Source organism: Pinus tabuliformis, chromosome 1_1, assembly GCF_031772625.1.
Source record: "Pinus tabuliformis cultivar Carrire ecotype Pingquan chromosome 1_1, CPIR1, whole genome shotgun sequence".
Classification (NCBI taxonomy): Eukaryota; Viridiplantae; Streptophyta; class Pinopsida; order Pinales; family Pinaceae; genus Pinus; species Pinus tabuliformis.
The window spans coordinates 928,547,779-928,568,924 of NC_142297.1; the positions used below are offsets into that span (position 1 = coordinate 928,547,779).

At 33.3% G+C, this 21,146-nt stretch overlaps 1 protein-coding gene across 1 annotated transcript; it reads left to right on the plus strand.

Annotated features, from left to right (window-relative positions):
• Positions 1–18,413: 18,413 nt before the first annotated feature.
• LOC149217477 (uncharacterized) lies at positions 18,414–19,100 on the plus strand. Its single transcript, XM_089390223.1, has 2 exons — positions 18,414–18,611; positions 18,723–19,100. Exons 1-2 carry the CDS (start codon positions 18,414–18,416, stop codon positions 19,098–19,100), a joined length of 576 nt encoding a protein of 191 aa, XP_089246349.1.
• The last annotated feature ends 2,046 nt before the right edge of the window (positions 19,101–21,146 follow it).

Consider the following 21,146-nt stretch of genomic DNA (forward strand, 5'->3'; position numbering starts at 1 on the left):
CTTATGTCAAAGGAACACGTAATACAAAGATAGAGTCCCTTTCTCAGCAAGCATGTGGAGTCCTTGACAGAATGATAAATGGATCAACAAGTGTTCAACAGGTTGATAACAATTTTGAATTTGGTTGTCATTTTGGAGGCCCTGATCTTTTGTCAACACTTTTGCACTCTTTTCCATGTCAGTTGCAACCAGTTTTACATACTGACCTTGTTGTTTTGGATACACTAGCTTTGAAAAAAGAACAATTCAACAAGGGGTATTACATTGAATTTTTTCGATTTCTTATCGAAAAAAATGAGTTGAATGACTTTACTACAGTTCTCTTAGTAGAACTTTGGTTTTGTAATGATGTACGCCAGTCTTTGGAAATTTCCATAAAGAACTCCAAGTTCAACTATAAAATGACTAGTGGCATTTATGAATATAATTGCCAAAACAATTATAGTTATGATATAGTTCTTACTATACATTTCTATACTTCAGAATTAAAAATTTTGGAGGCTATAAAATACTCTCACACATTTGAAGACACATTTGATGAAAATGAGAGAGATTATGATTTTTGGATGGATTTAGTGGAAAAGCACCAACAATGTAGTGATGCAAAAGTGGTTATTTCTCTTTATGCGGGGAAAATTTTTATCAAGGCCTGTTGTACATATGGAAGAAGAATTTCATGTGTTGTGCAAACAGAGTCACAAAGGACAATCATGTTAAATAATTACAAATCTTTTCAACTATCAAATCCAGTACCCATTAACTTCTTGGAAAATTCAGGTACTACAATTCATTTCTTTATTTTCTTATAATACATTGGATACTATTTTTTTCATATTTCTTAATTGTCAAAGTGTTTACTAAAATGACTAATGATGGAGATTCTAAAACAGAGAATGATGAAAGTGGGAAGAAACAAATTAATCAACATAGTGCTTATGTTGTTGAAAAAAGTATGGAGATGGAAACAGGAGGAGAAGGAGGAGAGGAAGAAGTTATCATAACAGGTACATAATTTGTTTAGTTTTTTCTCTTGATAATTTTTCAATTTATTTAATTTCCATATTCATAATATTTTTGGATGACTATTATAGGGAATTATGAGATGAATGAAATTAATCAAGACAATGACCATGGAACGATGGAGATAGAAATGGGTATTAATCATTGTATCTCTATCTTTTTTTATTTTATTATTATTCTAAATTATTATTATTTTTTTATTGTGATTCATATCCATTTCATATGTTGATTATAGTTGGAAATAAAGAGAATGAATATAATGACCAAGGTATTGTCCCACAAAACTACAATCAAGAACAAAATATAACATCAGGTACTTATAATTTGTCCACTTGTTTTCCTTGTTATTTAATGATTCTATTCATTTTCACAATTCAAAATATTTTATATGTTTAATTTGGAAACAAATAAAGGTAACCAAGATGATGATGAGGTGCAACGTTACAAATATGAAGATAATGTCATATCAGATACTTATAACTTGTCTTCTTGTTTATCTTATTATTCTTCAAACTCAAATACTTGTAACTACCATAATGTTGTATATTTTTATTATAGGAACAAATAAAAAGGGTAAAATTAACAATCAAAATAATGTTTAAGGTGTGTGTGTGTGTGTGTGTGTGTGTCCTTTTTAAAGGTTGCATTACTAATGTTTTTCTTGGTATTGGTATTTGATTGAAGGTTTAAATAGAAGTACAATCGGTATTTGATTGAAGGTTTAATATGTTTACTCCAGGTCCTGTCCAGATGATAAAAGAACTTATTGTTTCATCTATAAATATTGAAAAAACCACTCAAGGTAAGTGTATTGTTTCAACAATTTTTTTAGTAATTTTTGTAACATGAATAAAATGGTTTGACTATATTATTTTCCATTGTGTTGCAGCCAAAATAACTGAAAAGAAACTAGTTATTTTTGAACTAAAGGACATTTTTTATCATAGCATTGATGATGAAGCAAAAAACAAAGGGCATATTGAGAAAATGGGAGCTGATGCTGATTACACAATAGAGAAAAAACTATTTTGGATTCGTCCACATGCAAATTCATTTTTTGAAATGTGTTTCAAAAATGAATCTCTTGACATTGCAATTTGGACGACAGCTTTGAAACAAAGCACAACAAGATTTCTAAAAAAGTTGGTTTCAGAAACATTACAAGATAAATTTCTGTTTAAGTGGACTGCTTCAGACTGTAAGCCACAAAAGGGACATAAGGTCATTGACAATTCAACGAAAGTTATACACACTAAATCATTGAAAAAAGTGTGGGAAATGCATACCCAATATGATGCAACCAATACTATTATAGTTGATTGTTTAATTGAGAGAGTGAAAGAGAATCCAAAAGAAAATGTGATTCTTGCCCCTCCATTCATTGGAGCAAATCAAGGGGATAATTGGTTGATCCATGAGCTATGGAGAATATTGCATAAACTCAACAAGACTACGGATGTGCGAGCTATTTTGAAGGATGTCCAATTATATTTAGAAGTACCTTAAGATTACATATGTCTATATCATGTTGTTATATGTATGACATCATGATTGATTACTTTTATTTCACAACACTAATAAAAGAATTGTTGATTTGGTTTGTCATTACTAAAAATCAAATATTTTTATTTTATTTATTTTTGGTGAGATGAATGGTCATTTAATGTTTTCATATCAAAATTTCCCATGCTATTTTTTTTGTTTTACAATGGATTACATTGTATGTAAAATTAATAGGTAACTGTTCTATTTGTTTTAATTAGATCATTACAATTATTTGCTTTAAATGTGGTTTAAGTTATTGTTATACCTCTTAGAAATTAGTAATTTGAAGGATGACCCATTGCATTCTTATAACCCTATTTATTCCATATAAGTTGAAAAATTATATTAAGTTGTATGTAACACCAACAATAAACATACAATTTGCACTAAAAGAAGCACAAAAAAAAAACTAAGGTAGAAACTCTATAAATTAACATATAATTAATTAGGTTTGAAATTTAAAAATTGTGTTATATTGTATGTGAAAATTAATAAAAAATTAGTTTGTTTAGTTGCGCTAGACCATTATAATTATATTTTTCAATTGCAATTATATAAATCATTATAAGTCTTAAAATTAATGATCAAAATGGTGGGTCAATGCTTTCTTATAATACTTTTGTTCCATACAAATTAAATAAAGGTATTAGGTTGTATGTATAAAGTAAACATATTATTTGTTTGTTCATTTTAATGGGGCAATTGTATTTGTATTTTGTGATACTTTGAACTCATTGTAAAATTACCTTTGCATACAAATGGAAACTGTTCATAATAAATATTAACATCATTTTTAAAATGATAGGTTTTTATGTCCTTAAGCAATGAAGTGTTGAAGTGGAGATATGTTAATATCATACATGTGGTTGCAGTGCAAATGTAGATGGGAATTACTACAAGTCAAAAGATTTTGTTGATATTCGAAATGGAAGGAGTATTCTTCCAATCATACACCAAAGATGAACAAGATTTTCATATTCAAAGAGAACCAGACTGGCAATTTGGTGATAGGTCCTATTTTTTAAGGCCTTTTCATTCAGAAGTATTAAAATATTGCTTAAGAAATTATGATGTCGCAATATGGACATTAAATGTCACTGACAAGTACATCCGAAAAGTACTTGAAAAATCAAATATTGATATAGAGGACTTTAAATTTGCATGGGACAGATCTCATTGTCATTTGCAAACAAAATTGGAAGCAGGGAGAACAAGACAATTTTATGAGAAAAAGTTGATTGATGTGTGGTGCCAATATGGAGATAATTGTGAAGAATCAAATGTATTGCTAATAGATACATAAAAGCATACTTCTAAATTCATGGGATATCGATCAAACCACATCTTGATAAAATCGTATACAGGAAAAGAGCAAGATACATGGCTTATGCAAGTTTTATTCCCCTTTCTTAAGACACTTCATCGTATCAAACAAAAACATGAGTACATTCGAATGTTCAATAGAACATGTACTTCATTGTAGTTCATGGAGATAATTTCTTTTATAAATTTGTTGAAAAGTACATTCCAAATTTTCAATACATTTTGGACATAGTTTTTGTTGAATCAATTTGTATGATTTTATATTTTTTGAAATAGATGGAAATTGCCAATTATATTAATATGTTTATTTCTTATTATTTATAAATGTTTTTGCAATGATTGTTGTATCGATTTTTTTCTAAGATGTGTGTGTGCGCGCGCGTGTTCTTAAATGAATTGTTTGCCATTCAAATTATCTTATATGAACCATCTTATAATGATTTTTTTTAATGACTTATGTTTAATTATATGTATCAATAATCATATATAAATGTGAAATATAAGTTTTCAAATAGAACTCCTTGCAAACAAAGGTGCTATTCTTACTAAAGAAATTATAACAATTTACTTGATAAATGTTATGTGCATTATTCACTATTCACAATGCATTATTCACTATTAAGGTTAATGAGAAATGTGCCATAGGTAAATGATTTGATCTTTTTGAAGCATAAGATATGTGATTTCTAAATTGATAGTTTTCATAAATTTATATGCTTAAATTAATTAATGGTTGTAACTGCAATCATATCATATTGACAATCAATAAGGCACAAAGTTAGTTATTCATTGTTTACATATAAAATGCACTAATATGAGTGCATAAATGTGATATGTAATTCTTTAGATAAAAATATATTGTAAATAATTTTGCATTTCTTAAAAAAACATATATAAGAGGATAATGATTGATAAGTGGATTATCAAGGTTTGATTAGATACTATCATGGATTAATTATGTCATTGAAATTTTTGAACCGTAAGGCATCTAATTTCATTATTTAAAGTCTTTTTTTTTGTAAATTTGTCTTTTAAATAAACTGAAATTATATCACTTGAGCTATAATTATATTATTGACTTGTACTTAGTTATGTCCATTAATATGAGTGTATAAATGTGATTATAATAGCCATATACTATGATGCATTTTTTTGAAAAATAAGTCTTTTAATTTCTTGATAATAAGTATTAAGTGGACTATTTAGGCTAACGGGTTATGACTCATAAGTGAATACTACTCGTTAAATTGCAGGGCATTCAATTTTTAACCCATATTTTTTTTCTTCATATATTCTTGAATCAACTATTTGTATATGCAATCATCTCATCTCATTTAATTTAATAAGGAATCCATTTATTGACTTTTATTTGTCTATCACGTAATCTATTAAGACTGTATTAATGTCATATTGTATTGTTTTGATACAAAACTCTATGAAAAACAAAATTCTCTTCTTAATAAAACATGGAATAATTAATTAACAATGTGTTAAGTGGATCATCTAGACTCATTGAACAAATGGGTAAAAAATGGTTGTATTTAAACTTTTTGCACCATAAGACATTGATTTTTCAATCCATATTAGCATTTTGTCATTTTCAATTCATAAATAGTTTCTTTATGGTTTAAATAATTTCATAGAATCCAATATGACTTGAAGAATTCTATTTGGCTATATGCATTGATAGAATTTCATAAATGTGATGCAATTTTTAAATGTAACTCTTAATGTAAGTAAATATATATATATATATATATATATATATATATATATATATATATATATATATATATATATATATATATCTTTCACAAAACAAATTATAATTAATTGATAATGAGTTTTAAGTGGTCTATATAAAGCCATTTATTGACTTTTATTTTCATATCATGAGGTTTAATCTAAGTGTGTAAATGTGACACTTTTTTTTTAAATAAAACTCCATGTAATGTTTTTCCTAACAACACATGGAATAATTAATTGGTAATGAATGTTAAGTAGATTGTTAAAGTTATTTCAAGGTACAGGTCATAAATAAATGTATTTAAACTTTATGCAACATATGGCATTTGATTTTCCCACCTTTATTAACATTTGGTAAATTTCAATTCTTAAATAAATTATTTGTAATTGAAATAATCTCATAGAAACCAACAAGACAAGTATGTATTAAATTATATTTAGAATGTATGTATGTATAAATGGAATTTATTTTGGAAATAAAGATCTCAATGTAAGTAAAAAATATATATTTTTAGAAAATTAATAATTTAAAACCAATTATTTATGAGTTCTAACTGGTTTATTCTATTTTGAATTGAAAGTTTGACTAACTATGCATTATTAAATCAGTTATTCTTATATGTAATCATGTCATATAAGTCAATAAGTCAAGAAAGCATTAATTAATTTTTATTTAACTATCATGTGGTTTAATATGAATGTACAAATGTGAAATTGTTATTTCTAGAATAAAAAACCATGTAAAGAAAATGAATTTTCTAATAAAACATGGATTAATGAATTCACCATGAGCATTAAGTAGACTATTTAAGCTCATTCAAGAGATGGGCCATAAATGGATGCCTTTAAACTTTTTACACCATATGACATGCTTTCACCATCAATATTAACATTTTGTAAATTTCAAATCTTAAATAAACTATTTGTACTTAAAATAATCTCATAGAATCCAACAAGACTCGGAAGTTATTTATTGAATTTTATTTAGTTATATGTATTCATACAAGTTTAAAAATGTAATTTATTTTTGAAATAAATCTATTAATGAAAGTAAAGATATATCTTATACAAAACTATTTAATATTAATTGATAATTAGCTTTAAGTGGTTTATTCATGCTACATGAAAAATCCAATGTCATAGATGAATTCCTTTTAATACACATTTAATCTTCAAAATCAATATCTTAATGATAATTTAGAAGTATTTACATTAAGTATTTAATAATTAAAGAACACGGGGACTTATATAAATTTCAACTAAAATACATGAGTTACATTTCACATTTATTTCTTCCCCATTAAAAATGCTTATCATTTTCTCTTCTTAGTGAAAGTAATGGTCATTCATGGTTTTCCATACTATTGGTTGACACTAAATTTACATCGAGACTACTATTGGTTTTGAAAATGTTTACAAGGAGAGATCAATATCCACATGACCATCAATTGTGCTAATATTTGAAAACTCCTGCCTCCACTACTGACAAGAATTCACCACTAAAGTTTCTTGTTTACTTCATTTTGTGACACTGTCCATCATAATGGAATGACTTGAATACCAATTTAAGAACTCTCATTTGATGTACTTGGATTTGAGTGGAGATAGACCAATGGTGCCTAACCTTCTTGAAATACGTAGATCAACAATGTATAACCTTTATAGTAGATGCCTACATTCTATGAAGATGAATGATGACGCCCTCATTAGTGCTTCATAAAGGCACAAAGGGGCCGTAGGAAATTGAGCACAAGAACATTTTACTAAGGTTTTAATAGACTAGTTTCAATGCAATGCAAGGGACACCTATCCTTGTCATTTACAATAAGATCCTCACATCACCATCATTCAATCAACAAATCCCTTGTAGGTTGGGGGAAAGGGGGTTAGAGTTGCGAGACATAAAATTTAAACATCGATAAATCTAGCATGTTATCCATAACTATAATATCTTGATTGGATGTTTGACATACTAATATGATTTAACTTAAATCAATTTCTTCTAAGAGTTTGATTTCGCACTCCTATTGTGTATTGATACTACTATACATAACAACCCCATGTTTGACCTATTCATGATCTGTAATTGGTTAGAAATTACTTGCAAATTATTTTAATGTTGAATCAAGTTAATATGGAAATTTACAAAAAAAAATGAATGTTGTTGGAGGCCTTGTAATAGAATACTTCCAAATTTAATGAAATATGTGTTACTTGGAGCTAGAAGGTAAAGAGAAATCAATTAGATTATGCCAAATTTATAGATTCTATAACCTTTCCAACATGAGTTTCCTCTTAATCTTCAAATATGTTCTTTCAAGTTTCAATAGACACATATTTCATAGATTTTGAATAAATACAAGTAGTAGATGACATTAGATAAGATAAATAATATTAACATTCTATAACCTTTCCAATATGGGTTTCCTCTTAATATTCAAAGATGCTCTTTGAAGCTTCAATAGACACATATTTCGTAGATTTTGAATAAATACAAGTAGTAGATGACATCATATAAGATAAATCATATTAACATTCTATAACCTTTACAATATGGGTTGTCTCTTAATATTCAAATATGCTCTTTCAAGATCCAATAGACACATATTTCATAGGCTTTGAAGAAATACAGGTAGTAGATGACATTAGATAAAATAAATGAGAAAGTAGAATCAATAATAAGCACCTTTAGGCGTCCCTAGGGCTAATCCAAAATCATAAACCAAGCTAAACTAATTAATATAGAAGGAAGGCAAAGAATATTAAGGTCAAATATAAAGGATTGAGAATTGATACTTTTAAAGGACTTCCTTGAGGGCAGGATTTAAAATTGGAAACTAATAATGCTCCAGTCTTTTCAAAAGTAAAAATCCCATATGTTTCTCCTTAGAATTCAATGAATTTGTAAAATTATTTAGAACACTAAGGAGGAGTAATCACAATTTTGACTTGATGAAAAGGTACATGGAACTTGGAGATTTTCTATTAAACCCTCACTCTTTCAAGAAATAAGACCATATAATGCTGGTCTAAATCAACAAGAGAAGGATTTATTAAGGAGAAAAACTTAAGGATATTTAATATACTACTCACAAACAAAAACATTACATAAACCCCATTCACAATCAATGTTTTAATAGAACTTTAATCCATACTATACATGCTCCTTTGAACATGACTTCATAACACATAAATTATTATCCTTGGCTTCTAACAGACAATAGAAAACCATTATTAGAGGCCCCAAAACACTAAAATTTATTCAACATTATTTGGAGACTTTGAACTCACTAAATATATACATGATTTACAGATGCTTAAAATCACTCAAATCTCCCCACATGCCTTAAATTCTTCAAATTTGTCACAGATCTTCAAATTTTTTGGGAAAAATATTATTCTCAGCTATAAAATCACTCAAATCATCTCTACCAAGGGCATTTTTTTTAGTCACGAAGTTGCATACAACCAACAATTTCTGGTTACATTTTTGTCAATTCAACTTATTGGATAAACCCCGTCAATCAGAATGGGAATATTGATTATATGTTGTGGAGCAATGACCAAATGCAATTGTGATATAATTGTATTCATTAATGAGAAACACTCGAATTTGTGAAAATGCATATAGGATAATTGCTTTCAAAGTTAGCCTCTTTGACTGGAACTCATGGCCAAATGTTTGGACTCAAGGCATTAAGCATGTCATATTCATGGTTAAGAATCCAAGTGGCTTGTGAGTATTATTAAAACATGAGTATGCCTACTTCAGACTAGGGAGTCACCAAAGGGCCAAATTCAAATTTTATGGCGTCCATTGTAAACATAATGTAAAGTGGTTTTTTATTTATCACTCGGCATTTCTAAGTGTAGAGACAATAATTTATATTACAAAGGAAACAATTCCAAATAGAAAACATTTAGATCGCAATAACATATCACATCTCTGTTCATCTATGCTCTTCTTCCATATGCTACCGACTTATGGCGTTTTCTTTGTAACATCTGATGCAAATTCTAGTTAATAATTCTCAAGAGATCATGGTGATATTTACAATCTATCACAGTAATCATCCACTCTTTTAGCTTTAATACGATTAGATAAATATGACCCTTAAAATTAAACCCAAATAAATCGAAAAATAAAATATACTCCTAAACACTCAAGATACTAATATAAAACCACAAAATCTTCCATTTATGCACTGAGTTTTATATAATGAGAAAAATCTTCCATTTATGCACTGAGTTTTATATAATGAGCATGTTTTTTTATTTTCGGAATGTTTTGTTGTGAGTTACTATCTGCAAAAAAATAAAAATATTTATGTGTGGAGCGAATGATACGTTTCAACAATTTCGTACGACTTTGTACATGCATTTTATGAGTATATATTTTTATTGGAATTTCAAGATTATAATTTGTTGTTTGGAAAAAATATTACTATAAATCATAATAAATTTTATAAATATTTTTTTTTTTAAATTATTATCTTAAAATATAATTTCTTTTCTTAAATTTATATTTAAGAATGTTTTAATAATAAAATTTAAGATTATGACATACTCAGTTATAAAATTATTTCTTTATCATTATATAAAACATATATCTTTGCATCCAGAAACATTTTACAAGGAATATGTGTAAGCGTAAATGTTTCTAAAATTTAACATTTGACATAAAAATTTAAAATTAAAAAAAAAAAAAAAATATTGTAATATTAAACCTAACTAAAAATTTAGTATATGAAGGAGATTTTGTCGCTTAAGGTTACAATAAAAAAAATTTAAAAATATATGTTAGCTAATATTGAATATGACTGCTCAATTAAATTTTTAACCAATGCAATCACCACATGTTTAGTTAGGTTTTGTTTCCATTGTCTCCATTCACTAACAAAGTATGACCAAGTATACTAGTTATGTCTAGTTCAATTATGTTTCGATTGTCTCCATTTACTAACAAAGTATGACCAAGTATACTAGTTATGTCTCGTTCAGTTTTGTTTCTATGGTCTTCATTTACTAACAAAGTATGGCAAACTATACTAGTTATTCCCATTATGTTATCAAGTCTGCATATTCTATTATACAAGGTATTCAATTTTGTTAATGGGCACGTTTGCTAGGTTTATATTTTAGGTTTTAGTTACTAGATTTTAGGTTTCATTTAACAATTCTCAATTTCAAATTTTAGTGTTTAGGTTTTGATTTTAGTCACAAGGCTAAATTGAATGATGATAGTATTATACAATGATGCTAGTTATCAATCCAAATCATTACATAGTTTTAGGATGAGGAATAATTCTAGCATTTTTCTTCAAAGTAGTTTTAGGATGAGGAATAAATCTAGCATTTTTCTTCAAAGCCAGAATGAGTTGCTTATGTATTGCATAAACCAAGGCATTTGGGTTGACGTTTCTACAGTGATTCCTCCACTTATATTGCTTCATTGAATCCCATTCTATTGAAACAACTTTGTTCAATGATTGAAAAACCTAAACAATTTATTTTTTAACAACCAGAAACCCTCTCATCTATCTAACAAAAATCAATATTTTTTTAGCATAGTCAAACCTATTCTCTTCTTCTATGTTGAAAACATAGAAATGCACTAATTGAAAAATGATGGGAGTTACAATTGGAATTAAATATCCATGATATAGATTCTCGAGATTTATTCAAGTTGTATACTGTGTTTTTGTCAAAGGTAATTCTATTTTGAAATATGTCATTAACCACATCCCCATAATGATAATAGTATACAATGATGCTAGCTATCAATCTAACAATAATATACAATGGTGTTATCTATCAATCCAAATTATTAGGTATCCTTTTCATATAAATAAATCTATTATTTAATTTGATTCAAATTATTAGGTAGTTTATTTATATATTATTATTATTTTTGTAAGTTTGGCAAGATTACGTTTTCAACATGTCCAATATATCATCGTGATCAGGGCGGGGAATTGAACCAGTGACTTCACATCAAGGCGTGCCTTAATAGAGCACTCGATCAGTGTCTATCCAAGACAATGTAGACTATTTATTTATTATTTATTTATTATTATTATTATTATTATTATTTCCGAGGAAAATCTAGGCAAATCCACTTGAAGGGATCAAATCCCATCGACCAAACTAGTCAGATCCTAACCCTAATGGCACTGAGGACAATTGACCCTATGACCTCCCAATGGAGAGGTACTTTAGCAACATTACCTCGAATAATTGAGATAACCCGCAAGGCTATATTATGAAGTTTCTTGTTGCAATGGAGTGATGGAAGGTCTTGCCATTAAAGACCACAAATTTGATTTTGTTGAACATGGATGTGAGTTCATAAGATAGAATTTGGTTATGATGAGTTTATTTCCTATCTACTAGAATGGTCATCAAATGCATAGAGTTGGAGATTTAGTCAGTTGGAGTCTTCTTTAGTTATTCTACAGTATGAGGTGGCAGTGACAAGTTGAGTTAGAACAAGTTAAGACTTCATTTTTTATTCGAGAGAGAATAAGTTTCACTACTGAAGGAAACTCGATTGAACTACCAATCGAACTACACTAGGCCTCCTTCATGCTTTGAATTCTATCTATAAAGAGAGGGAAAAGGAAAAAATTCATATATCATTCTTTATTGTGGAATACATATCAATCAAGGAGCAATTTTGCACAAGGGTTTAGGAGAAAGTGCAAAAGGATTGTGGATAAGGGATTAGGATTATCATAGAAATTCAAGAATATCTTGAGCAGAGAATAGTTGTAGAGCTGAGAATAATGAGGAGAATCCTAACACTTTCCCATAGATAGATTGTTGGCTACAGTAGCAACATGAATTGTAATAGATCCAATTACTCAGAGAACAATCAATAAAATACCACAACAAAGAAAGCAGGTTTTCTATTTTCAGTGTCCTAGGTAAAACACGCATGTCAATTTTATGTACATGTGTTTTGATGCAGGAGCATCCAGCTAAGGGCATCATGACCGGGTGTTGGTCTCAGCCAAGAAGGACAAGTTCAAAGACTTTTAATTTCATTTTCGTTTAATGAATAAAACAGTGCATAGGAATTAGTTTGTTTTATTATTAATTAGTTAAGAAATATTAGGAACAATACAGTTAGGGTAGTGTCATAACAGTTACATTGTTTTGTCATTTTCTTAGTCCATCTTACAGATGTTTGTTCATAAACAAAAACTATAATATTGTAACTCCTACAATACAAGAAAACCCAACAAGATTATCGACTATGTAACTACAAAAGGTAACTATATAGTAACCGAGAACGGTTTGAGTAACTGTTCAATCACAATATAAAAATCAATGTAATACAATCATGGAGGGGTTCAGCACATGAGAACAGAAATACAATATAGAGAATAATTTCTTTCATCCAAAACATTCGAGTCCATCTGTAACAGTTCATTGTAATATTCATTTACTTTTCCCTTAATCATTGAGTAAGCAAAACTAAGCAAATATTGTGCGTTCCTATCCTTTTCATTTATTTTCTTTCCTAAAGAATAGAAAGTAGACAGAGAAATTGGACAAGTATTCCCAGCACGAAGACTGGCAGCAAACATACAGAGTTCCACGAACGAAAGCCAATCACATTACGAGCAGTTCGAAAAGAATGAGAATGCAAATGCTGAGCAACAATCCCAAGATAGAGGTAAACGAAATATAACCAAATTCACTGTTAATTCTTTTCATTGCCAACCAAAAAAATATTTATATACGTATAACAATCCATGGATACCCATTCAAACAGCGGAAGAACAATACGAACCAGCAGAACCCTAAGGGCGAGGGTTTGGGCGACCACCATTCAAAAGGTGGTTTACAGTTACAAATTTCCAGAAATCAAATGAGGTTTTTTGTACAAGACTGAGCCAAGTCGCATAGCGACAATAGAGAAACTCGAGTGGACGAGAACTGGGACTCTGCCCAGCAAATTAACAGAGACCAATTAACAAAGACAAATTGATAATAGTAGCGGAGCCTACCGGAACAAAGTTGTAGCAATTTCATCAACCACGCCAGAGGACAAACCCCCACTTGCGCAAGAAAAACAAGACAGCGTTGATAGCCAAATGCCAACAGAGTAAAAGACAAGAAGCAATGAGAAACTGAATGCACAGTAAACAAATTGTTTTACCTGGAGATTAGTCATGTGGGAAGAGTGAAACCCCACTAAGCCACAACCCACGGTGACACCCTGAGACCAAGGAGCAGTCCTCGTTAGAATCGGAGGAAAACGAAAAGGATAAGCAGTCATGGAGGGACAGTTTACCTAAACAGAGTTGCGAAGTTGAGGAGGAGGCAACCGTGACTGTGACCTGTAGAACGCAACACGGGTAACCCATTAACCAAAATTAATAACCGGAAGAACTACAATGAAATGAAAATAGTGGAGCAGGGACAAGTTTATTAACCAAACAAGCAAAGACAACAGCAACTCTCTTACACAGACGAGAAGAACCTTCATACTGTGCCCAAGTGACCGAGCAACGAAATCACCAGAACAAACGAAGGTGCCACACCAACAAGCAGCATAACCCATAGCTGGGCACATGCAGAGCCTGTTGCTCACCTCCATACATTTGCAGCACAAACCCTCACTTCCAGACCAAACCCTCAGCGTAGCGAAGTTACAAGAGCAAAATGAAGAAATGACATAGAATGCAGGGTTTTGGTGTAAACCAAGAGCGGGAAACAGTAAGCGAGGGAAGTATTGCCAACACAACGTAATTAAAGTCCGACATAAATGCCCTACAACAAATAACCAAAACCATCCTATGATTAACACCTAATCACAAGTGTTAAGTCTCAAAATCATTTCTTAATCATTTAATTTTGGATTAGTGCACTATTATATTATTGTCAAATATTATGTTGTGGAATTGCGGGTTGGTCCCATCATAGTGGTATCAGAGCAGGATTTAGAGTTTTTGCAAGAGATGGAAGTTGGAAGACGAGGACATGGAAGAGGTGCTCGGAGAGCAGCAGATGAAGGATTGCGAGAGGAAATCAAGATCCTCACTGCCCGTTTGGAGGCAGTTGAAGCAGGAAGAAGAAGGGATCCAGAGGTAGGAGATGACAGTGACGAAGAAGCTGTAGTGACAATAGATGGATCAGATGAAGAAGGGTTGGAAATGAGACTGTTGAGGTCGGTCCTATTGGCGAGCAGCAAGCCTAAACCAGAAATCCCAAATTATGATGGCAGCTTGTCCACAGAGGTTCTGTTGGACTGGATCAGCAAACTGGATAAATATTTCGAGTGTGAAGAGGTCAGTGAAGATCAGAAAGTTAAGTTTGTTGCAACAAAGCTGAAGGGACACGCAGCCCTATGGTGGGACAGTGTCCAAACAGAGAGAAGGAGGATGAACAAGTTGCCAATAAAGAAATGGTCAAGGATGGTGGCCAAGTTGAAAGGTAGATTTCTGCCCAAGGATTACTAGATTGCACTACATCGGCAAGTGTAGAATTTGAAGCAAAAAGGGATGATAGTAAGAGAGTACACTAAAGAATTCTACCGGGTAAATTTAAGAGCTGGTTATACAGAGGACACCCCAAAGAAAATAGCAAGGTATGTAAATGGTTTAAGATTAGAAATATTAGATGAAATCAACATTCTTTCCTCGAAAAACATAGAAGAAGCATATCAGAGTGCTATGAAAGTAGAGGAGAAGATCACTAGAAAACAAAATGCTAGGAGAGGACGGGGAACCGGCAGAGGAAGAGGACAGTCTTATGGCAGAGGGCGAACTACCAGTAATAGTGAAGAAGGTAGCAGTTCCAAAACTTCTGGGATAGCAGAAAAAGGTGACAGCACGAGAGGTGGCAGGCCATATCAGTGAGGAAGAGGAAATGGTCGAGGCAGAGGAGCTAATTATCAATGCTACAGGTGCCACAAGTGGGGGCACAGATCTTTTGAGTGTCCTGAGGCAGAACAAGCTGGACAGAGGGGTGCGTATGTCACACAGCCAGAGGAAGCAGAGGCACCTCCCCAAGAAGCAGAAAATGTGCCAGAAACAAGGGAAGCCTTAGTTTTGAACAAAGTGTTGCTGAAACCAGCCAAAGAAACAGCTAAACAAACTCAAAGGAAAGCCTTGTTCCAGATAGTTTGTAAGTCACATGGGAAATGTTGTAAGCTGATTATCGATAGTGGGAGCACATATAATCTTGTTGCCACGGAGATGGTGGAGAAGTTGGGGTTGAAGCAGTGGAAGCGCCCCACTCGTTACAAGGTATCATGGTTGCAAAAAGGCCATCAGTTGTTGGTGGACGAGTAATGCAAAGTTGAGTTCCATATTGGCAAATATAAGGATAAGGTTATTTGTGATATAATGCCGATGGATGTATGTCACATACTACTAGGTAGGCCATGGAAGTATGACAAGAAGGTAGTACATGACAGGAAGACAAACTATTATAAGTTTGTCAAAGATGGGATCAAGTACACGCTTGTGCCCATCAAGGAAGAAGAGACAACGGAAACAAGCGGGACGAGAGTGTTACTAATGGGCGGAAAACAATTTTTGAAGCAAATTGAAGACAGTGAAGTAAGCTATGTTGTTGTAAGAAGAGCAAAGACGGTGCTGCTACACATAGAGGTGTTAGATTTGCCTGTGGAAATTCAGCAGATGCTGCAGGAATTCAGCGATATAGTAGTGGATGACTTATCAGATAAATTTCCTCCTATGAGAAGTATCAGTCATTATATTGACTTTATACCCGGAGCAAGTCTACCGAATAAGGTAGCATATCGGATGAGCCCTAAAGACAATGAGGAGATCAGAAAACAAGTGCAGGAATTGCTAGATAAAGGGCTGATAAGGGAGAGTTTGAGCCCCTGCGCAGTTCCAACAGTTCTCGCTCCCAAGAAAGGAGGAGAATGGCGAATGTGCACAGATTCGAGGGCCATCAATAAGATTACCATCTGGTACAGATTTCCACTGCCACGGATGGACGACATGATGAACTGCCTGAGTAGGGCAGCATATTTTCAAAGATTGATTTAAAGAGTGGGTATCATCAGATTCGAATCTGAGAAGGGGATGAGTGGAAGACAGCCTTCAAAACTAATGAAGGACTATATGAGTGGTTGGTAATGCCATTCGGACTGAGTAATGCACCTAGTACTTTTATGCAACTGATGAACAGAATGCTGAAAGAATTCATTGGGAAATTCGTAAGTGTACTTGGATGATATATTAATTTTCAGCAAGATAAGGGAGTAACACTTTCAACATGTTTGAAGTGTGCTAGAAAAATTGCAGCAGAATAAGCTGTTGATAAATCTGAAAAAATGCACTTTTCTGCAAAAAGAATTGGTTTATCTAGGTTTTGTGATTGCAAAAAACAAGTTGAAGATGGACCCAGAGAAGATTGCAGCAATTGTCAACTGGCCATCCCCAAAAAGTCTGTTTGAGGTACGTAGTTTTCATGGGCTGGCAAGTTTTTACCGAAAATTTATAAGAAATTTCAGTGAAATCTGCGCACCTATGTTGGACACTATAAAGAAGGCAAGTCAGCCTTTTCGTTGGACCGAGGCAGTAGAAAGGAGTTTTCAGCTACTGAAGAAGAAGATCACAAAGAGACTGATCCTGAGATTGCCAGATTTTAAAAAGCTTTTTCAGGTTCGCTGTGATGCAAGCGGTACGGCCATTGGAGCTGTACTTAGCCAAGAAGACAAACCTGTTGCATTTTTTAGTGAGAAGTTGAATGAAAGCAGGCAGAAGTATTCATCCTATGACAAAGAATTCTATGTTGTCGTCCAAGCACTAAAGCATTGGAGACACTATTTGCTGGGGAATGAGTTTGTTTTATTCTCAGATAATTCTGCACTGTAATATGTGATGCAACAACACAAGCTAAATCACAAGCATGCTAAGTGGGTTGAATATTTGCAGAGTTTCACCTTTGTGTTGAAACACATCAGTGGGTAGGCCAACAAGGTGGCGGATGCGTTGAGCAGAAGAGCCTTACTCTTGCAGGAGAGTATGATACAAGTGCTGGGCTTTGAGCATTTGAAAGACTTGTATCAGATTGACACGGATTTCAAAGAGGCTTATGAAGCCTGTCAGAATCCTTTGGTGAGAAACAATAGTCCGTGGTTGGACTATAATTTGCAGGAGAAGCTATTGTTTAGAGGGGGACAGTTATGCATCCTCGATTGCTCAATGAGAGAGAATATCATTTGGGAGAAGCACAGTGGAGGTCTAGCCAGACATTTCGGCATAGACAAAACATTAGAGCAGCTCAGCCATTTTTATTATTGGCCAAAAATGCAAAGGGATGTGCAGAGATTTGTGACCAGATGTAAAGTGTGTCAGTTGGCAAAAGGACACAGTCAAAATACGGGACTTTACACGCCATTGCCCATTCCAAGTAGACTGTGGGACTCAGTCAGCTTGGACTTCGTCTTGGGTCTACCAAGGACACAGCGGGGTTATGATTTGGTGATGGTAGTAGTGGACCGATTTTCGAAGATGGCGCATTTCATCCCTTGCAGAAAAACCAGCGATGCCACTCACATGGCCCACTTGTTCTTTACAAAGATTGTCAGGCTACATGGTCTACCTAAGTCCATTCTCTCTGATAGGGACGTGAAGTTTACAGGGCACTTTTGGTGCACCCTGTGGAAGAAGATGGACATGCAGTTAAGTTTTAGCTCTGCTTATCACCTGCAGATCGACGGGAAAATAGAGGTGGTAAACAGAAGTCTAGGGAACCTGCTACAAAGTTTGATCGGTGAAAATTCATGAATGTGGGATCGAGTACTTGCCCAGGCAGAGTTCGCTTACAACGACTCGCCCAATCACAACACGGGTTACAGTCCTTTTCAGATCTTATATGGCATGCATCCTCGCAGAGTACACGAATTACGAGATCTAGGACAGCAGGAAAGACGAAGTGCTGATGGGGAGGATTTCGCTAAAGCGATGAATGATTTACATGAGCAGGTGAAAATAAAGTTGTAGGATAGTAGTAAAAAATATAAGCAGCGAGCAGATTTGAAACGGAGAGAGGTACAGTTTAATGTGGGGGATGAAGTCCTCGCGCATTTGCGCAAGGAGCGTTTTCCGAAGGGTGCATATAACAAGCTGAAGTACAAGAAGATAGGTCGTCGTAAAGTTCTCTGGAAATTTTCAGCAAATGCTTATGAATTACAGGTGCCACCAGGAATCGGCATCTCACCCATGTTTAATGTAGTAGACTTGTTTCCATACACTATTGATCCAGAGGAAGGTAATACCGCATGGCCTACATGGGACAAACAGGAGGAAAGTGATGCTTGGATGAGACAAATGCCTTACGCTCAGCCCCTCGAGATCGAGAGGATCCTCGACACTCAGGTGGCCAAGCGAACTCGGCGGAAAGAGTATTTGCAATATCTGGTCAAGTTGAAGAACCGTCCTAGTGAGGACAGTTCATGGCTTAACGCTAGATAGATATAGCAGTGGGTTATTCAGTCAAGAAGCTCTTGAACCAGAGTCATGAATTTTTCTTATCCCTGGGGCCTGATGCAGGAGCATCCAGCTAAGGGCATCTGACCGGGTGTTGGTCTCAGCCAAGAAGGACAAGTTCAAAGACTTTTAATTTCATTTTCGTTTAATGAATAAAACAGTGCATAGGAATTAGTTTGTTTTATTATTAATTAGTTAAGAAATATTAGGAACAATACAGTTAGGGTAGTGTCATAACAGTTACATTGTTTTGTCATTTTCTTAGTCCATCTTACAGACGTCTGTTCATAAACAAAAAGTATAATATTGTAACTCCTACAATACAAGAAAATCCAACAAGATTATCAACTATGTAACTACAAAAGGTAACTATATAGAACCGAGAATAGTTTGAGTAACTGTTCAAGCACAATATAAAAATCAATGTAATACAATCATGGAGGGGTTCAGCACATGAGAACAGAAATACAATACAGAGAATAATTTCTTTCATCCGAAACATTCAAGTCCATCTATAATAGTTCATTGTAATATTCATTTACTTTTCCCTTAATCATTGAGTAAGAAAAACAAAGAAAATATTGTGCGTTCATATCCTTTTCATTTATTTTCTTTCCTAAAGAACAGAAAGCAGACAGAGAAATTGGACGAGTATTCCTAGCACGAAGACTGGCAGCAAACATACAGAGTTCCACGAATGAAATTCAATCACATTACGAGAAATTCGAAAAGAATGAGAATGCAAATGCTGAGCAACAATCCCAGGACAGAGATAAATGAAATATAACAAAATTCACTGTTAATTCTTTTCATTTCCAACAAAAAAAATATTTGTATACATATAACAGTCCAGGGATACCCATTCAAACAGCGGAAGAACAATATGAACAAGTAGAACCCTAAGGGTGAGGGTTTGGGCGACCACTGTTCAATAGGTGGTTTACAGTTACAAATTGCCAGAAATCAAACGAGGGTATTTTGTGAAAGACTAAGCGAAGTCGCATAGTGACAACAAAGAAACTCAAGTGGATGAGAACTGGGACTCTGCCCCACAAATTGACAGAGACCAATTAACAAAGACAAATTGATAATAGTAGCAGAGCCTATGGGAACAAAGCCGTAGTAATTTCATCAACCACGCCAGAGGACGAACCCCCACCTGCGCAAGCAAAACAAGACAACGTTGTTAGCCAAATGCCAACAGAGTAAAAGACCAGAAGCAGTGAGAAACTGAATGCACAATAAACAAATTGTTTTACCTTGAGATTAGTCGTGTGGGAAGAGTGAAACCCCACTAAGCCACAACCCATGGTGACACCCTAAGACCAAGAAGCAGTTCTCGTTAGAACCGGAGGAAAACGAAAAGGATAAACAATCATGGAGGGACAGCTTACCTGAACAAAGTTGTGAAATTAAGGAGGAGGCCACCGCGACTGTGACCTATAGAACGCAACACGGGTAACCCATTAACCAAAATTAATAACTAGAAGAACTACAATGAAATGAAAACAGTGGAGTAGGGACAAGTTTATTAACCAAACAGGCAAAGACAACAGCAACTCTCTTACACAGACGAGAACAACCTTGATATTGTGCTCAAGTGACCAAGCAACGAAATCACCAGAACAAACGAAGGTGCCACACCAACAAGCAGCATAACCCATAGCTGGCCGCATGTAGACCCTGTTGCTCACCTCCATACATTTGCAGCACAAACCCTCACTTCCAGACCAAACCCTTAGCGCAGCGAAGTTACAAGAGAAAAATGAAGAAATGACATAGAATGCAGGGTTTTGGCGTAAACCAAGAGCGGGAAACAGTAACCGAGGCAAGTACTGCCAACACAGCATAATTAAAGTCTGACATAAATGCCCTCCAATGAATAACTAGAACCATCCTATGATTAACACCTAATCACAAGTGTTAAGTCCCAAATCATTTCTTAATCATTTAATTGTGGATTAGTGCACTATTATATTATTGTCAAATATTATATTGTGGAATTGCGGGCTGGTCCCGTCATGTTTTTAT